This window comes from Triticum urartu, chromosome 3A (genome assembly GCF_056163025.1).
Source record: "Triticum urartu cultivar PI428250 chromosome 3A, HENAU_Tu73, whole genome shotgun sequence".
Lineage (NCBI taxonomy): Eukaryota > Viridiplantae > Streptophyta > Magnoliopsida > Poales > Poaceae > Triticum > Triticum urartu.
The window spans coordinates 612,169,690-612,182,888 of record NC_141875.1 but is presented as its reverse complement, the minus strand read 5'-3'; the positions used below and the strand labels follow the sequence as shown (position 1 = coordinate 612,182,888).

The 13,199-nt window shown below is 49.9% G+C and overlaps 1 protein-coding gene across 1 annotated transcript; it reads right to left on the bottom strand.

Moving 5' to 3' along the window:
* Positions 1-6,341: 6,341 nt before the first annotated feature.
* Positions 6,342-8,320, bottom strand: LOC125545408 (protein NRT1/ PTR FAMILY 5.10). The gene is made up of 4 exons (XM_048709333.2): positions 8,109-8,320; positions 7,806-8,023; positions 7,281-7,711; positions 6,342-7,187 (listed from the first exon to the last, which is right to left on the bottom strand). The coding sequence occupies exons 1-4, from the start codon at positions 8,230-8,232 to the stop codon at positions 6,398-6,400; spliced, it is 1,563 nt and encodes a 520-aa protein (XP_048565290.1). The 5' UTR covers positions 8,233-8,320; the 3' UTR covers positions 6,342-6,397.
* Positions 8,321-13,199: the final 4,879 nt, after the last annotated feature.

Below are 13,199 nucleotides of genomic sequence, written 5' to 3'. Positions count from 1 at the left end.
CATAGTTTTCATAGTGCTTAGGCGAAGCCCTGTGGAGATTGTTCTTCACCAACACGGTCACCACGCCGTCGTGCTGCCGGAACTCATCTACTACTTCGCCCCTCTTGCTGGATCGAGAAGGCGAGGACGTCACCGAGCCGAACGTGTGCAGAACTCGGAGGTGCCGTGCTTTTGGTACTTGGATCGGTCGGACGTGAAGACGTACGACTACATCAACCGCGTTGATATAACGCTTCCGCGAACGGTCTACGAGGGTATGTAGACAACACTCTCCCCTCTCGTTGCTATGCATCACCATGATCTTGCGTGTGCGTAGGAATTTTTTTGAAATTACTACGTTCCCCAACAGTGCGTCCGCCATGGAGACGATGAAGCGACGTGACGCGGAGCGATGGGAAGGAAGCTTCAGCGCACCCCTACTTGGCGCGCCATATGTCGGATCACGGGTTCCGGCAAAACACTTAAGGTTCGAACACTGGGGTGCGCGCGAAGATCTCCCTCCTGTCGATCCACGTCCTAACTTAGCTAAGATCTCACGTACTAACTCGACGAACTGGCAACACAAATGACAGAAGATTTATACTGGTTCGGGCCACCGTTGTGGTGTAATACCCTACTCTAGTGTGGTGGTGATGGATTGCCTCTTGGGCTGATGACGAACAGTACAAGGGAAAGAACAGCCTCCTGAGGTTGAGGTGTTCTTGTGCTTGATGAACTTGTGTGGTTGAGAATGATCTTCAAAAATGATCTCTCCATCCCTATGGTGGTGGCTAGTCCTATTTATAGAGGCCCTGGTCCTCTCCCCAAATATTGAGCGGGAAGGGAGTCAACAACTGCCAATTTAAAAGGGGACAACTAGTACAAGCTATCCTGACAAAAGGTGGCCTTCGTCTACCAAAGGTTCTGGTGGTGACGCCGTCCTGGGCTCCATGGTGACCTCCGTCTTGTCGTCCTTCTGGTCTTGGTCTCATTGCACCAATATGGGAACCTTTGCTGGATGCCTCGGGACTCCGCGCCTGCGCTTGCCCCCTTAGCACCAAAGAGGAAACAAGGATGCTACGCGCGCTGGCGCCCGCTTGGCGCCCGCCTGATCTCGATCGTCATGGCTTATGTCACGAGAACCTCGCGAGGTTTGCCCAACTTTGAACTCTCCGCCCCTCACGAGCCAACCCGGTGAGGCCGCTCCTGAGGAAATCTTGTGTCGTCCGCCTCGCGAGGCTTGGCCCCTCGCGAGGGTCTTGATTCCTTGTTGATGAAGATGGGCCGTACAGGCCTGCTAGCGAAGCCACGTCGTGGGCCGCAGTCAGGTAAGTCTGGGGACCCCCATTCCTAGAACGCCGACAGTGTTGTTTATCTTATGTAAGTGGGATGTGACTTTAGTTTTGTTGTGTGTACTTGGGTACTCATTCTTATGTGAAAATGTGAAAACTTCGTTGCACATCTTGACCCCTCGAAACCTATTTATTATTGTTGTGGCATTATCGTTTTTAGGCAATTTTGTGGCATTATCTAAAATTGAGTAGGTGCACGAGCACCAATGTGCTCGTTATACAGACCACACTTTTGTGCACCAACCAAACTCACCGAGTTTTCATACTCTGTAGTTTATCCATGCTAACAATTTATCACAGTTTTCAAATCAAAATTTGAATTCGTCTAATAAAACAATTTTTGAGTATAAGTGGTGGTTAACAAATGCTAACACTCGGTTTTCAGAAAAAATATGGTACTAATTTTGCATATACCAGCACACATTATTTTGAGATCTGAATTATTTTTGCTAGATTGTGTCACCATCGTAAGTGTGTGGTGAAATTTGGTGGATTGCTCCAAAAAAAAGAGTTGTCTTGAGGAATTTATCGAGGTGACTCAGCACCGCCGCATATATTTTTGTTTGTTGGTCTCTCGAACCTCCACAACACGAGGAGTAATAAATATTCTAATATGCTTAAAATAATTAAGAATACATTAAAGTTTCAAATATCTTCTCTATGTATACATATAGATGTTTTTACATATATCATATATGTAAGATTAATAATATGTGATTTGTACTCCATTATGATCCACATATTTGTCCTTTTTTCTATACACCGCACCACAAATGAAGAGCTATATTAATGAGAATTCATCCATGCATAAGACACGTCTATAAGCACAATTACAACATTTTTTAGAATTTTTGAAGTTGTCAAATAATATTTTTGATTCTTTATTTTCAAAAAAATGCTCCACGAAATCCATTTCGCATTTTTGAGTGCATAAGAGTATCATTATGTAGTATAGCTAGGATGGTTGTCGTGCACCGCATAAGATTATCGTTCATTTAATGATGATGCATAAAATTAATGTGTGAATAAATAGGTGTATCATTATACCTGGTATCATGTTTATGAAAGTATTTATGATAGTGACGATGATGTAGCTGTTTTTGATTTTGCAACAAAAATATGCGACCTATTATGATGGTAAATTTGTAATTTTAGTGTTGTTAGATCTAGGATGTTAGAGTAACTCTAACAGATTCACCATATGATATTTGAGAGTTACTTATCCAAAACCACCACACTTGGGGCTAGGATAACAACTTAGTACCAGATTTGAGGTAGGGTATGAGGAACCACCAAATTCGTGCCTAACGACTAATGCGAAGCACTGATTGTCCGATAACCTCAAGAAACAGCAAAACTAACAAGCTGGGCCTAACTGTTGGGCTGACGTGGCGTGCTTGTGTGGACAATATGATGAGTTGGACGAGGGTCCCACCTGTTAGTGACTCAAGCGTTCTTTTTTTTGCATTCTCCTTTTTACTTCTTCCTTTTTCTCCTAGGCATTTCAACAAACAGGTTATGGGCGACGCATGGAAATTTCACCTGCTTGGCGCCGGGGTGCCGTGTTCTCGAGGTACACCAGGCTCGGTGCTAGCCTTCGACCGCAGCTACGACCAGGCGAGCCTGCGCACCATGAAGCCAACAGACACCGCATAGGCGAAGCTGCGCCGGTGGCACACCATGGAGCTGACAGATGCAACCAAGGTAGTTAGAGTCGGGATTCATAGTTGGATCGATTTTCCCTAGACAGAATCGAGTCGTAGTATTAAGTCGTGGAATCAAGGATTCTACTAGATTTTCTCAAATAAAATATTTTTGGATCCACGCAAGAAATTTATATGGGTTCTATAGAATTTTAACACTAAATATAGAGCACAAAAAGTACATATCAAAGCTAGTTGTATTCCGCTTCTTTTCATGGCTATCCTACTATCTAGCTTTCATGTATGGAACATATATAAGAGGGAAATATATAGAACATTTAAATCTTCAACTCATGCAACCTACTTAGGAGGTTTTTTAGAGTACTTAAATAGCCGACCACTTGTATAGATGACTTGCAGTGCTGAACCTTGAAGGGTCTTGCTCTCCTTGTCTGATCAATCTTGAGGCATCCTTCTTCTCACGTCAATTCCATCCGTCGACAACCTAATACTTAGTTTCGATCTAGGGTATCTGAGAGCCAGATCAAAGGTATCGATGGCTGAGCGTTTTGGCTTGGGAGGGGAATAAAGGGCCATGAGGCATGTGTAAAAGGTTTGGATTATGGCATACTATTATGATACAACTAAACAAATGACTTAGATAAATTAGTAGAATATTACATAGTCCATAGCATAGTCGGGATTCTACAGTTTTGTACATGATTCTATGATTTGGATCGCGACTCGGCGTGGATTCTACCTGATCCGAATTCATAGTGGGACTTGGATCGACATGCTTCTGTAGGGCCGTGAAGTCATAGGATTCTAGGAGTCAAGTCGGGATTCTGACTACCTTGGATGCAACCGCGGCAAGGAGTAGCTCGGGTGGAGCCATGGTGTTCTTTTGTAGTTGTGAAGGCCACGGTGGTCTCAGGCTGCTCGTGCTCGGCGGGGGACACCCTTGTCAAGTGTCGTCGCCGCTATTGCCCCCGTGGCCAACAGCTCGACGTGCTGCAAGAGAAGATCGTGGGAGCGCGCAGCAAACACGTTTGTTGCACACGACTGGAGCAATGGCGAGCTAAGGGGCGGTTTGTGCGGCGGCCATGGGCTCATGTGGCGGCTGGCGGAGCAGCTCAGGGCAATGCCATATGCAAAGCTTTAGGAGGATAAGGGGGGCGGCGGGCTGCCTTGGCCGACGGCGGCGATGGCCTTACGAAGGCGGCACAAGCGGAGCTCCTCGACGAGCTGGTGCGCGAGGGCCTCAAGTCGTCGGCGATGGTGACTTCGGAGTGGTCCTTGATCCTGGTGGGATATAGTGGGGAGAGAGAGATAGAGATGAGGAGGAAGAAGAAAATAGGGGGAAAATACATGAGGCTGACATGTGGGACCCCCTCCAACTCAACATATTGTCCACACAAGCATGCCACATCAGCCTGACAGGTGGGCCCAACTTGTCAGTTTTGCTGTTTTCTCGACCAAATCTGAGCATCAGTGCTCCGTGTTACAGATTAGACGCAATTTTGGTGGGTTTTTGTGCCCTGACATAAATCTGATACTAAGTTGTTATCCTAGCCACAAATGTGGTGGTTTTGAATAAATAACTCGAGTTTTGAAGCTCGCTCCATATGGATATGGAGGCCGAGGCCGTTGTGCGTACACACTGAGTCGCCATATGAGGCCTCCATATCTTTTGTTTTCTTTTTTGTTTGCATCAACCCAATAACCACACACTCGATTGAGGGATTAAAACGCTAAATACAAGATAACATTGCATCACAATGTGGTTACATAGGTGTAAAGTCGATTAGCAATTTTTTTCACTAAACCGATGACTTTTTACGTCTCGGGAGAAGCACTAGTTGCTCCTTGCCACGATGATGGTGAATGCAACGCACGAGGCATATGCATATGTTTAGAGTCGTCGTCTACGCACGACAGTTGACGGTCTGACGACCTCGTCTTCGCCCCCTTCCCGCTGGTTGTCGTCGAGGAGCTAATACCTAATATAGTAATATGACGTGATTCGTCTCGGTCCATGACAACATCTCTATGTAGAATTTGCGCCATCTGAACCGCCCGCTCTCCTGTGGCAAGTCTGTCTGCTTTCGTCGTAATGGAGCCAGACGACATGACCCCTCTCTAATAGCGACACCTTCCCCCATCGGTATGCTCGAAGATTTCGTCGGGGCAGACAGCAGAGGCAAAGTCCTCGTATAGCTCATCCCATGCCTCCTCGATGGTGAGGCGAAGGGGAGCACATGGTGGTAGATGCGGGGGCAAGATCTCTCTTGAGTGTGCTTTTGGATTCCAATCTGGCCACTCATCGAGGGTTGGATCTTCCAGCGCCTTTTCCAATGTGTAACAATCATCCTCCTCCTCGGCAATGAGGTTGGCCTCCTCCGCCGCTGATGCCTCGTCCTTGATCAACTCCTCCTTTGAGAGTGGAACCCAACCAAGCCGCGCGGGAAGCGGCATGGCTATGAGGAGAGGGAAGTGGAGGGTGTGAGTAATCATGTTTGAACAGGAGCTTGTGAGATATTTGACCATGGTGACGACCTTTTTTATAGCCACTGGGGGAGGGACCAGGCAGTGGGAAACGTGGCGTTGATGGACACAGGCAGTCGGCACGAGGCCGACAACCATTAATTGGCGCGCTTCCTAGTGCCATGACGTCTTCTGCTCACTGTACCATTGATAGGCGAGGAAATGGGCCCCATGGGAAGACAAGAAGAGAGAAAGAGTTGAAACTTCCCTTCCATGCGAGCGATTGGTGGATGATGTGCCCTTCATATCAACGCCCAAAGACTCCAAATACAAAGTCTCACGGGCCGTACATGAAGCGCGCTCCATAAATTATGGCGACTGTGTCGGATGGCCACTATGCTAGAGTGGCCCTTTCAGCCAAGATCGCCATATTGACGGTCATTATGCTGATCAGGGCTATGTGGCGACTCGTTGCACTTAGCGTTGGGGGTTCCATGGTTTACATGAAGAATGTGTGAACATATGTTCAAAATATGTGAAATTACACAGCAAATAGTATAATTTCATCGAAATATCATCACAATTCCAACAAATAACCCTAAACAAGCTTTAAGTTGTAGACATATAGTGCTTTTTTAGGGAATATAGACATATAGTACCCCGTCTCGTAATGTAAGACGTTTTTGACACTAAAACGTTTTTTGACACTAGTGTAGTGTTATAAAACGTCTTTACATTATGGGACGGAAGGAGTGTTACCTATGCGGTATGCCGGTATAAGTTGTTTTCCATTTTCTGAGAGCGAAACCCCTCCTAGTATCGTACCGCCTGTCCTACATCATCCTTATGTATAAATGTGGGCCAATTAGCAGACTTCGATATGTGATTTATAGGCCACCAAAATGCAAGACTAGTAGCCAGTTATTATAGGGCAGAAAATCACTGCACCAAAACACCCTTCTTCTTAGGCACATACACCCGCGCAAAGTACATGTAAGCAAACATGCCTAGAGCACTGAGCACGGTGAGAAACCAGTAAAAATAATCGAGGTGCCCTCGGTTCAGGTTGTTGGAGAACCAGCTTCCCCCGGCGCTAGTGGTCACCCTGTCAATGGCATACACGACGAAGCTACTGATGAAGTTCCCGGCTCCGGCTATGCTCAGGAACAGAGCCAGGCCCAAGCTGCGCAGACCGTCAGGCACCTGGTCGTAGAAGAACTCCTGCAAACCGACGATGGCGAACGCGTCGGACAGACCGATCAGCAGGTACTGCGGAACCATCCACAGCACGCTCATGGGGATGGTGACCTCAGGTTTGTCCAGCAGGCCGTAGTCCCTTGCCACCCGGAGCCTCCTCGTCTCCACAAGAGCAGCAACGACCATCATGGCGACCGAAATCGCCAACCCGACGCCGATCCTTTGCAGCGCCGTGATGCCGGAAGGGTTCTTGGTGTGCTTCCTGGCAAGCGGAACGACGACCCGCTCGTAGACCGGCAGGAAGATCATGAGCGATGCGTTTACCAGGTTCTGCAGCGAGGCAGCTGGTACCACCAGGGTGCCTATCCTCCTGTCCAGTGTGCTTGCCTGCTTGGTGAAGAAAGTGAACCACTGCGAGAGGACAACGGCGTAGATCAGGCAGGATGCCCATATGGGGAACAGCTTCAGCAATCCGGTGGCTCCATGATCCCCCCTCGGCGGCTCCAGCAAATTCTCAGAATCATCGGGCAATCTGCATGCCAAGAAAGATGGTATGCAAATAAGGTTTCAGTTTCAGAAGAACACGTTTAACAACAGGAGGTCTTCAGAATCAACGGGATTTTACTTGTTAGCACTTGGTAACGGATGGAAGCGGTAGGTCTTGGTTCCGAGGCAGAAGACGGCGAGAGCGAGGGCCATGGCGGTGCAGGGGATGGCGAAGCCGAGCTGCCAGCTTACGCTCTCCTGCACGTAGTTGAGGACGGAGACGGTGATGGTGTTGCCGCCGTAGGAGGCGAAGTACCACCAGTTGAAGAAGGAGCTCCTGGAGGCCAGCTCCCCGGGGTCGTTCTCGTCGAACTGGTCGGCGCCGAACGCCTGGACGCAGGGCTTGTGGCCGCCCTGGGCAAACGCCACCAGGTAGAGGGAGAAGAAGAAGAGCGCCACCTGCGCGGACGATGAGCTCGTCGAGCATCCGGCTGAGCCCGGCGCCTTGCCTGCGCATCCTGGTCGCTCTCCCGGCGCGAGCACCGTCGACAGGGTGAGCATGGCTAGCCCCTGCAGGACAGTTGAGGAGCCAGACTGATGATGGTGCACAGGCACAGCAGAAGTAGTGTGAGGCTGTGAGCCAAAGTATGCTTTGGTGTGGTACCAGGATGTAGAGGAGGGACGCGCAGATGACGGTGCGGTAGCGGCCGAGCCAGGAGTCGGCGACGGCGGAGCCGAGCAGCGGCAGCAGCATGGCGGCGGCGAGCCACGCGTTGACGGCCGACGCTGCGGCCGCCGTGGACCGGCCGAGCGGGCCGGTGAGGTAGATCATCAGGTTGCCCATGATGCCGCAGAAGGCGAACCGCTCCGCGACCTCCACCCCTACGTTGTTACACCCCGGAAGAACCTCAGACTTCAGACACAGATAAGGCGAGGATGTGCTAGTATGTCTCTGTCCGAGGCGTACCGATGATGAAGAGCGCGGCGGGCCACCCGCCGGAGCTGCCGCAGGAGGCGGGCCGGCCGAGGTGGTCCACGGCGGACAGCGGCGGCTCCGGCCGCGGCAGGAGCGTCTCCGCCTCCGCCTCCATTGCCCGCTCCTTTCCCCTTGCCTACCTCCTGCTCAATTTTCTACTCTGCCAACTGCTACCACATCACTGATTGCCTGTGGCTACTCCAACATCCAAGATTCCAAAAACATATAGTAGAATAATCAGCAAACATTATCTAGACAAAACGTGCACAGCGCCAAAGCCACGGTGGGTCAGCCAGGAAGATACGGCAGATCCTACTTCTACCTCTGAACGGCGCCCCTGTGAACCTCCACTGCAAGCAGTGAGACTAGCCATAGTGGGTAATAACTTAGCAGTAACATAAATTTCAACTCAGCAGATTTGCATACGTGGCAATGATTTAATGAGGAAAGAGAGTATAGCAGTAACATAGCTGGTTACCGTAACTTCGAGCTTGGTCCCACAATTTTTTAATGCAAATCGATCCACTGCGGCGTCCCCATCGCGAAGGAAAATTCCCCACCGCTCCATCCTCTTCCTCCCTGCCGCCTCCATTCTCTCCCTCCCTGCCGCCTCCATCTCCCTCGCCCCACTCTCCGTCTTGCCGCCCAGCGGCAGCACTGGCCGGCGACGCGAGTCCACCTGAATCATGGCCAAGTCTGGTGCCCGTAAGGAGGCGGCACCAGTCCGGTCATCGGCGACCTCTCCGCCGCAACAGCACATCCCCGGCGCCCCGGCAAGCTCGTGCGCCAACCGCTGGCCACAGCAACTCTTCTACCCCGGCGCTCCGACGAGCTCGTCCGCCAGCCCCTCCACACCACCGTACATGTACGTCCCTCTCATGGAATCCTCTACTGCAAACCCTACATGGTATAAATTTCTGCTTTTAATTCAATCTTCGCCAATTGCAATTCCTTTAGCTCGAATACCTGATTCAGCGTGTGTAGATCTTCAGGGAATTTCTGTACTGCCAAGTCTTTACTCACATCTAAGTCTGAATTTCTAAATCTGATTTAGCGTGTGTAGGTGTGGCCTGAATTACCAAAACCGTGAGCTTCAGTTGACATCCTTTTGCTTTTGCTTTCTTCATTGAACAAGTGATATATCACATCGAGACACTAGTTAGGACATGCTTTTTGAACAAAGGATTGATTATGGTTCATATATAGCAGAAACAGTAGGATTATCCTACTGCAGTTTTATTAAGATAAGTATTCACAAGTTAGACTTTGATACAAAGAGGAATAAGTTATGTGCCTGACCAAATACAATCATTTCGAACAGTCCAAATACTCCAGGTCACCAAAATAGATGTGTTCTGTGTTAAGTCTATCTCTTACAGTAGCCTAAAAAATATCTTGTTTAAGTCTGTTTCTGACCAAATCCAATTGCATACCTCATGAATTTGTTTAGTGCGCTTGATAATTTAATATTTACAATACTTCTGTTAGAGAGATGAGGTGTTGTACAAAATTTCATTGCTACTGTACTATGCTCATGACTTCTGATATTTGTAACAGGAGGCCAATGTACACCCCTGCACCTGAAGACTTGCTAAGTTTTGGACAATTCCTTCCAATGCATAATTATAATTTTCAACCTCCGCAAGTGCAGCATCCTATACAAGGGCACCAAAATATGGATACCAATCAACCGGCTGATGGTTCCGATGATGAAGCTGGAGCAAGTATCATTGATCCTTCCTCCCTCTACACACTAGATCACTACCTTGTCCAGATGGACATGTTAGACTCATTCGCCAAGGAGATCGCAATAGAAGTGAAGGAAAGCCTTGACGCTCAAGGAAGATCAAGCAGAAGTGGTCCGAGGATTTACGTGAACAGGCCACGTGAAGAAGCTGCTGAGCAATTGGTACGCGACTATTTCTGTGATGATCCTACCTACAAGAAGAAGGTATTTCGTAGAAGATTTCGGATGAGAAGGCCCCTTTTCGAGCGTATCATACATGCACTAGGAGAGTGGTCTCCAGAGTTCACGCAAAGGAAAGATGCTCTTGACCGTGATGGACTATCTCCATTGCAGAAATGCACATCAGCTATTCGCCAATTGGCATATGGTACTCCCGCTGACGCTCTCGATGAGTACCTGAAGATTGCCGAGTGCACATCAATTAAGTGCTTAAAGCTGTTCGTCAAAGGCGTGATTCATATATTTGGTGATGAGTATATGCGAAAACCCAATGTCAACGATGTGCAGCGCTTACTTGATATTGGAGAGAGTCATGGGTTTCCTGGCATGTTAGGAAGCCTCGACTGTATGCACTGGCGTTGGGACAAATGTCCCATGGAGTGGAAGGGACAATTCACCAGTGGGTATAAAGGCGTCCCTACTCTTATTCTAGAGGTGGTTGCTTCTTAGGATCTTTGGATATGGCATGCATTTTTTGGTGTTGCTGGATCCAACAATGACATCAACGTGCTTAATCAGTCAACGTTGTTCCTTGAGCAACTGAAAGGGCAAGCTCCTCGAGTGAACTATAATGTCAACGAGAAGGAATATCAACTTGGTTATTACCTTGTAGATGGAATATACCCAGAGTGGGCAGCATTCGTGAAGTCGATACCGATGGCTCAAACAGAAAAACAGAGGTTGTTTGCTAAACATCAAGAAGGTGCAAGGAAGGATGTGGAACGTGCATTTGGTGTGCTCCAGGCGCGATGGTCTATTTTACGGCGCCCGGCACGTTTATATGACCGGGGCGATCTCCATCATATTATGTTAGCCTGCATCATTCTACACAACATGATAGTTGAGGATGAAAAAGAAGAGGCGGGGAATATGCTTGATTTGAATGAGGAAGCAGGCTCATCAATTGTTTTCCCATCAGTATTTACTCACGGTGGCATGCCAATATTTGCCGAGATACTTCAAAGAGATGCTAGAATTCGTAATCGTCTGATGCATAAGGCTCTAAAAAATGATTTGATTGAGCATATATGGAGAAAGTTTGGGCGACGATAGATTATATTCGAGACTTGATCCATGTTGGCACTTATTATTGAGTAACATAGAGCATAAGGCTCTAAACATGTTTTATATATTTTAATTATATTATATTGGCACTTATTATTTATTATGGGTCCGTTCAAATTTGTGTTCTTGTATTTATATATGGGTACTGGCAAACAAAATTTCATATTGATACATGCCACATATAGATCACAAAGTTGAAGTACTAGTATAGATCCCACAAAACAATAAATGAAAATCTCAAGTTACTACCTCTATGTTACTACCCACTATAGAGGTAGTAACATAGACTAATAACATATGCATGTTACTACTATATGTTACTACCCACTATGGCTAGTCTGAGTGCAATTTCTGCATTTACTGCAACTTTACTGAAGAGGACAGTGAAAACAGCACATCCAACAGTTAAAGACCTAAGAGCAACTCCAAAGGGCTGACCCATTTCGTTCGCCTGCGTCCGTTTGGGTCGGCACAGACAAAAGTGGCGGCCCAACGCGCCGACCCAAACCCAAATCATGTCCGCGTCGTGTCCGCGCCGACGCATTTGCGGCCCAAATTTGCGCCCCAAATGCGTCGGCGCGGACGCCGAACGGACGCTTCGCGCGCCTTCTCGCTATCCGTCGCGTCCCCACATGGCGGCCGTCCAACTACCCGCTGTTCACGCCGTCAGGTTAATTTATGACAACGGGCCCACACATCAGCGACGGCGCTCGTCCTTTTTTAAGCCGAACGTGCGGCGGGGCCGTCCTCATCCAAACTCGCCGTCCCCATCTGCCCACCCTTGCTCCCTCGTCGCCGGCAAACCCTAGCCACCGCAGCCATAGCGACGATGGGCCTCTTCTCCGGCGCCAGCGGCAGCAAGGCCAAGGGCAAGTCCCCCGCCACCCCTTTCCCCTCCGAGTTTCTCCCACCCCCGCCAGCGCCTCGCCGGCAGAGGCAGCGCGTCAGCGTGCCAGTGCACCAGGCGGAGTGGCACTGGCAGAACCGCCAGCCGCTGCCGTATCCCGACGTGACGCTGCCGCACGACTGGCATCTGGATCCAGATAGGATCCCAGTGCCGGCGGTGCCGCGGTCGGCTCGTGCTCACGCAGAGGAGGTGCGGCGCCGGCGGGCGCTGCTGACGGCGGAGCAGCGGCGCGACTCCGCCTACGCAACCGACTCGCCCAACTGGGCGAGGTGGTTCGCCTTCGAGCACGAGGAGGTGAGGCGCCGGGGCATGCGCGAGGTCGAAGGGAGGCCAACGCCGCTGGTCATCCGCGAGGAGGACCAGGCGGCCCTTGCGGCCGTCTACCATGAGAGCGAAGAGGATGAACGGCGCAGAGCGGAGGCGGCGGAGGCGGAAGAGGAGGCCCGCGGCGGGCGATAGCGTGGTGCCGCCGGTGGCCCCGCCGTACCCCATCAAGCCGCAGCCGGAGCCGGAGCCCGAGCCCATCGCGCGCTTCTCCTGGAATGGAGTGGTGCGCGAGTGGGTGTCTGCGCCATCGGTCTGGCTAGGGGCGACGACGGCGCAGGAGTAGGCCTACCTCGAGATGTGGCGCCAGCGCCGGCTGGCAAAGGAGCGCCGACAAGGCGAGTACGAGGAGATGCTCGAGCGCCGACCTCGAGGAGGAGGCGCGCGAGGCCGCAGCTACACAGGTGGCCGCACAGCCCCCCGCTCTGGCACTGCCTGCACCGGCACAGCCCGACATGGCAGCGCTCTGGAACACTGTAACGCCCTCGATGCGGCTATATCTCCCACGTGTCGAAGCATGACTTAGAGGCATAACCGCATTGAAAGCAATGTCGCAAGTGAGGTAATCTTCACACAACCCATGTAATACATAAGGGAAAGAGATACATAGTTGGCTTACAATCGCCACTTCACACAAATACAAGAATAAAGCATTAGATCATCCAAATACACACAAGGTCCGACTACGAAACCAAAATAAAAGAAGACTACCCCAAATGCTACACAGATCCCCGATCGACCCCAACTGGGCTCCACTACTGATCAACTAGAACGACACAACATAAAAGACAAGATCTTCCTCGAGCTCCTCCTTGAGCTC

Bases quoted from the DNA above. Each gene is read 5' to 3' on its own strand.
- LOC125545408 (XM_048709333.2), bottom strand. From the start codon at position 8,232: ATGGAGGCGGAGGCGGAGACGCTCCTGCCGCGGCCGGAGCCGCCGCTG. The intron at 8,024-8,108 runs GTACGCCTCGGA...GTAACAACGTAG, and splicing joins CGCCGCGCTCTTCATCATCG to GGGTGGAGGTCGCGGAGCGG. The intron at 7,712-7,805 runs GTACCACACCAA...ACTGTCCTGCAG, and splicing joins CGTCCCTCCTCTACATCCTG to GGGCTAGCCATGCTCACCCT.